A 6,617-nucleotide genomic window follows, 5' to 3' on the forward strand; every position below is an offset into this window, starting at 1 on the left:
TCCCGCGGGTTGGGCAGCGAGGAGAGGGAGGACAGGGGCACTGCCACCTTGCCTTGGACCAGGTTCTCCATAAGATGCTCTTCTCCGGTCTCCTCCCACCCAGCCTAAAGTGCCCCGATGTTTGCTTTCGCACATCCGTCTCGCTTAAGGCTGGCAAGACACTTTTCAATTAGAGCAGCAGCTTCTGATAATCAGCACCAATCACCTGTAGTCCCGTGCGAGGGACGCAGACTGGGAGGTGCTGAGCCATGTAACCCAGCCCCAACCCCGTCCTCCCTCCCCACTGCCTTTCCCTGCCTGACTTTCGCTGAGTAGGGTTCGGTGTGGAAATGTCAGAGTAATAGGTAACCCGGCTGGAATGTGCCAGCAGATAAGTGAGGTGAGATAAGGGGGAAAGTCGGAGAAGATAACTCCTTATTGCTGGCAGGAATGCTGGCGCAGGAGCACACCTGTGCTGCCTTCCCCGTGCCACTATTTGCGTGGTACTGCTCCTGGGGGAGGACAAGGCACCCCCTTCCTCCTGCCTGCTGGCTGCCAGAGCAGCCAAGAGGAACCCATCAAACCCAAGCCCTGAGGTTCCCAAACCTAACATTTAATTACGCGCTTTTGTGGCACTGAATGCCACATCGCTCACATCCATGCTTTTCTTCCCCTTCCTCCCTCCCTCCCAAAAACTCAAATGGTGCATTGTGAAGAGATTACACAGCCATTCCCCGAGCAATCACATAGTGCCCTCCTCCTCCCAAACCCCACCTACAGCCTGCTTCGCCCTACCTACTATCCACCCCACATCCTGGTCTGACCTGGAAAAGCACCTGGTGTTATCTAGGAGCTATTTCCATCCAACAAGGGCTCCTTTCCAGCTGATGGAAAAACCCTGAGCTTTGTTTCCCACAGAGCCAGAGATCTCACAGAAGCCAAAGCAGCTGGAGCAAGCAGCCTCCCGCTGCTTGGGTTTTTATTAGAGCTAGGAAGTGGCGCCCATCACTCCAGCTTGAAGGAGGTGACCCTGAAGCCTCCCTTGACGCTCATGTAGCTGATCCTGTTGTAGTAGTGCCGGTTGGGGAACTCCACTTGATGCCCATCCGGCAGTTTTACTTGGAATTTGTCTGCCAGCATTTCAATGACGAACTGGGAGAAGAGAGGGGAGGAAGGGCAGGAATTGGGGACAAGGAGAAGATTAGGAGGTGAGCATTCAGGCGAAAGGCCTGACTGTTATATGTGAGGGTCAGACCTGGTCCCTACAGCCTTAAGCAAGGTGCTGGGCATTGAGCTGAGGGTGACACAGGAAAAGAGCAGTTGATATCAAGGGGCTGAGCTGGTATCTAGACTATGACCTGGGGACAGGATCTCTCCTGGGGCTGTTTCAGCTACTCAGATTGTAAACTCAAAGCAGTTAAACCCAAGTGTGTCTTTATACACCATATGGCTTAGATCTGCTCCGAACGGGGCAGTATAAACCTGTCACCCCAATGCCCTCAGCAGCTCACTGGCACCTGGGAAAAGGAGCTTTGCTGATAAACACGCACAAGCAGACAGGACGAGAACACATTGCTGATCATTGCAAATTAAAGGGATCGGTCCCCAAAGCCGTCACCTCGCCACCCCTTCCCCAAGAGCCAGCCATGACTGAAGAAACAAGCTTCCTCTCTACAGCAATACGAACAGGACTGCTCCTAAATGCAGCCCTGTTAATGTCTCAGGACATCAGGTGGGGTGAGACAGCAACTACGACAGCATCCCTGGCAGGAGGAGAGGGAGGACAGATTGGCAGTGTGGATCCAGGAGTAGTGAGGACAGAAGAGCTGAGGGAGAGGTTTTGCTCCAAACTCTGGGTTGCCTTAAAGCCTGTGTTTGCACAGGAGGGGATTAGGGAGAGAAATAAAGTAGAGAGCAGCAAGATCCTGCTTCTTGGAGACACCCTTTACCTTCATACGTGTCCCTGGTGCACTCACCTGCTGGGCAGGTACGAGGGGCAGGAAGGACTTACAAAGCCTGAGACAGACAAGGCTCACGCAAAGTTCCCGAGGAAGTGTTGGGGTTTTGAAGGAGTGGAAATGGCAATCAGGACCAAAAACCCAGAGGATGAGGATTAGGGGGTGTTGGGAAGGAGCAGGAGGCATTGGATGGGACTGGGAAGACTAGGATACAGGAATCTGGTAACCAGGGTCTTCCCCCACCACACACAGACCCCACAACCCCACGCTGGCACAGACCCCTCACCTTGACAGTGGAGCCCCTGGAGAAACAGAGGTGTTTATCACGATGCTCTGCCTGCCAGGTATTGGAGCACCTGGAATTGCAGACGATGACAGACTCATTGAAGCGGGGATTGAAGTGAAGTCCCAGATCAGAGAAGCTGCAGCCGAGATTGATGCTGAAGCTGTGGGTGAACAGAAGGAAGGTCAGCTGCACAGGCAGGACAGGGTCTTGGAAGACCTGAGATCCAGCACACGGCTCTGCACCCAATTCTTCCATCAGCATTGCAGGTGTTTAATGCCTCCTGTTTCCTCATCCTGCTTGGGAACCAGGGGAGTTTGCACGGTGGTGGCATAGGGGCTCCCCTAACGCTGAGCTATGCTCATGCTTTTTGTACCTGGCAACCTTGGAAAATCACCTCCCTCTGCAGCCCACCTTCAGTCCTGGCAACTCGAGGTGGTTTCTTTGTACTCACCCATCAGCATCACTGGGTATCTTGCCCTTGACCTTCAGGGTGTCCCCAGTCTTCATATCCAGGTTGAAGATTTCAATTCTTTCCTAAGGCAGAGAGAAAAATAGTCTGCGCAGCTCCTTCAGCCATTCCTCCACTGCCAATGAGACGGTGCTGCTTGGGGAAGGTGCCTCAGCCAGGAGAACATCTACTGCTCTCAGCTAGCGTTCCTCTCATGGCCAAAACCCCTCCATGCCGGAGGTCCTGCATGGGCTTCTCACTCAGTGAGGGAAGAGTGGGCTGAGTGAAGCCAGAAAGTGAGAAACGACATCAGAGAGAGAGGAGATGAAAACAGGCCTGTCCTTAGCAGAAGGACAAGCATGACAGCAGAGGTACAAAGAGGGTTAAAGCAGAGGGCCACAACCCAGGGTTTGGTGGGCAGCATCGCTTGCAGCTCAAGAAACACAGGTGGTGAGAGCAGAGGTGGCTGTGGCTTGCAGGTCACACCCAGGGGACCCTGGGTGACACAGGACAGGAGCAGCAGCCCTTACAGCCATCTTCCTCAGGGGACAGAGCAACCAGGCAGGGAGCCACCAGCAGTTTAGCTCAGAAACACTTCAGATGGAGGATCTTACATCCCTAGACTTCCTTGTGGCTTACACATTAACAGCAACTCCACATTTGCAAGGATGGCCCCACCTGTTGCTATTAAGCCAGGAGACTTTGATCCAAAGAAATAGCTTCCCTATGCACACTTCCTCTCATTAGGGACTTCAGGCTATTTAACCAATTCCCAATTTCCTCGGTGGGCTCTCAGTGAGGGGACCACCACACACAGCCCTTAGGGGTGCTACTCCAGCCACCATATAGGACAAGCATCTTCCCAGCTGGCCATGGAGGTGGGACCACCATGTTCACTTCTTTTCTGCATGTAACAGCTCAGCCAAAAGAAGCAACCCAGCTCTTTCCTTTTGTGGCAGGGGGCAACCGCCAAAATCCACACCAGCACACCAAAATGGTCCCCACCATCCCTCCCAACAGTGCTCTAAGGAAGGGCTCCAAGGGGCTCGGAGCCAACACATCCCCTTTAGATGACACAAGCTATGAACAGTCCTTTGCAGGAGTGACATGAGTGGCATCTCAGCTCCTTCCCTTCTCATGGCTCTAGATTCAGCCCCAGCCGCGTGGATTACACTAGCAATAAGTAGGAGCAATCTGCAACCCCCATCCAACCTCCATCGAGACCCAAACCTTTTCGCTTGAGAAGCCGTGCACATCAGGTTCAATAGCCCCATCCTCCCATACCCTGAGACACGGGAATGTTGTCCTCACAGAGGAGCATCACCCCTGCTGTCTTCTTCCCAGGTAAGAGCTACGAGTCAGTAGGCAGTGTCCCAGATTTGGTTGAACAAATTGGTGGTGTTTTGCCAGACTCCAGAAGCCAGTGGGAAAGCAAAAGGGAGGAGGATGCCAAGGCTCAGGAGACCAGCAGCCCCTCAGCCCCACTCCCAAGCCCTGCAGAGAGCAACCAAGTGCAGTCATCCTGCTGCTGCACAGCCAGCTGGGAGACAGCTTCTGCTCTTCCCCAAAGCCTCCTGAAGCAAGCAGAGGTAAGTGCTGATAAGCACTCCTTCCCTGGAGATGTTTCCTATTAGCAGGGGGTCATAAAGCCCAGCAGGCTTTGGGAAATTTGTTTGCTGTTGAGGTCACCGAAGCTGTTGGTGAAACCTCCCTGAGCTGAGTGTGGAGTCAGCAGGAGCAGGTGCTGGGGATGGTGATTTCTGGCATTGGGTCGGTTTCCCATCACGCTGCTGTGTCCCACCTGCACACACCTTCACGTCACCCTGATCCCCTGCAGACATCCCAGGGAGAACACAGAGCCCAGAGCCCCCCTCTCAAAATATCAGAGCATCCCACTGGCTATGGGAGGTTTCTCCTTCCAGCAACTCACGTTGTCCCTGTGCAGGGCAGTACAAAGACACTCTTTGCATAGCCACCATCAGGGTTAGTTATCTGAACTCACTTTAAGCCAGCAGGGAGAAACACTTCTAGGGCTCAAGAAATTACATCCCAAGACAGACCCTAAACTCAGTCAGAAAAATCCTGTCCTACGTGGCTGGCCAAGGTGACACAGGAATATTGTGGCAGAGAAAAGGTCCAGGTCCCGGGCCAGCAACATAGAGGAGCCTTCCCCCCACTTCCCACACAGACCAGACAGAAACATCGCTCTCACTGGGATTTATCCACCAATCCCACTGGCAGAGCAGAAGGCTGTCCAGGAGGGAAAGCAGCTTGTGTCTGAGGGATGGGGAAAACTATGTGTGCAAAGAGTTATGTGCGGAGCCGCAAGTACCACAGATGTGAGAATATGCAGGGAGGGAGATGGGCAGGAAAGAGGCACGAGCTGCTCAGAGAGGGGCCACGAGATTTTATCGAGATAACATTAACCTCCCTCCTACAATGCTCAGCAGGGGCGTTCACCCCCCTTTTATTTGCCACTGGGAACAATAGTGGGAAACCAGGCAGCAACTCTGCCAGCGCTGGCGACTTCCTTCGTCTGCAGAGCTGAGCCCCCGCATGGTCAGGCACCAGCCCTGTGCAGATGGCCTCTCTCATGCAGGGGTATGTGCTCCCCACATAGGAAGGAGCTGAGACTTTAGGGACCCCAGAAGAGCCGAAATTCTCCAGTGCAATTGGAGGTGGTGATTGGGATGATGAAAGGAAGGTGAAGGGGGCAGGTTGATACTTCCCTGCAGACACTGCAAAGCAGAAAGCCTGGGGAAACAGTAGTACGATGGGAAAGTAAATCCCAAAGAAAGAGGAAATCCGGCTAAAGGGCATCTGCAAAGGAGATGGAGGGTCTGTGCAGTGAGGAAAATATAAGCAATGGTTGTGGAAGCTGGCAGCCACCAGTGCAAGGGATCCAGGAACCTTTCACCCCCAGACAGATGATCCTATAATAGGGTACCTGCCTGGGAGTGCCTCTCCAGGGCCCCATATAGATGTTCATCCTGGCCAGAGGGCAGTTGGTCTGTACTGGTGTGCGACACCCATGTTCACACCGCTGGCACCAGAGGAGGCTTTGCTGCATTCCCAGAGGGTGTCTTGGGACAGCAGAGACCCAACAAGCAGTCACTGGTCCGAGGGTGGGGGCCATGCCCGACCCGAGGGCAAGGCGAGCTTCCAACAGGGAGCAGGCAGGCCTGCAATTTTGCATGGAGAAAACAAAAAAAAAAAATCATATTTTAAGGAGGGAAGAGACCAATGCAACCACGTGGGCTTTCAGCCAGAAGGGTGGCAGGGCAGGTCCTCTGCAGAGTGCTTTCACCCCACGAAATGTGGCAGCTCCATTTGCAGAGGTCCCATAAGGTAAGTTTGGGGGTTAACAGTTCTTCCCAGCATTCCTGCTAGTCCTGGGGAGATCTCAGGCCACCAGGAGCACCCATAGGATCTCAGGACCCTCAGGGTTGTTCCAGACAGCAGCACCTCATGTACCATAGCCTAGCGCTGCCACCTCTACCACAGGGCACCCACACAGCTGTTGAGAACAGACTGAATGCCACCCTCCCCAGCAGGCTGCCAAGATCCTCAGCAGCATCATTGCTGGCAGCAGTACTTATTTTGCTTCCTTGCTCAGGCAGGAGATAAGCCAGCTAGGTGTGAAGCCCTGAGGAAAACCACAAGCTTCCCCACTTCCCAGCCAAGGTAGTCCAACCACCCCAGCTGTGAGAGGTTTCTCAGGGCCTTTTGTGGCAGGGGCAGCCCCCAAAATCCATCCCAGCACACCAAAGCGGTCCCCACCATCCCTCCCCAGCAGTGCTCTGAGGAAGGGCTCCAAGGGGCTCGGAGAAGAGGGCAGCCAACACGTCCTCTCTAGACGACATGAGCTATGAACCGTCCCTTGCAGGACTGATACGGGTCATCGCCAGACATGATGCTCAGCCCAGAAGGGAAGAGGGAGAGAGGG

General features: G+C 54.0%; 1 protein-coding gene across 1 annotated transcript; it reads right to left on the reverse strand.

Moving 5' to 3' along the window:
* Positions 1 to 619: 619 nt before the first annotated feature.
* LGALS2 (galectin 2) lies at positions 620 to 6,573 on the reverse strand. Its single transcript, XM_052790969.1, has 4 exons — positions 5,619 to 6,573; positions 2,675 to 2,757; positions 2,224 to 2,383; positions 620 to 1,131 (listed from the first exon to the last, which is right to left on the reverse strand). Exons 1-4 carry the CDS (start codon positions 5,865 to 5,867, stop codon positions 985 to 987), a joined length of 639 nt encoding a protein of 212 aa, XP_052646929.1. The 5' UTR covers positions 5,868 to 6,573; the 3' UTR covers positions 620 to 984.
* Between the last annotated feature and the right edge of the window lie 44 nt (positions 6,574 to 6,617).

Source organism: Harpia harpyja, chromosome 6 (genome assembly GCF_026419915.1).
Source record: "Harpia harpyja isolate bHarHar1 chromosome 6, bHarHar1 primary haplotype, whole genome shotgun sequence".
Taxonomy (NCBI): domain Eukaryota; kingdom Metazoa; phylum Chordata; class Aves; order Accipitriformes; family Accipitridae; genus Harpia; species Harpia harpyja.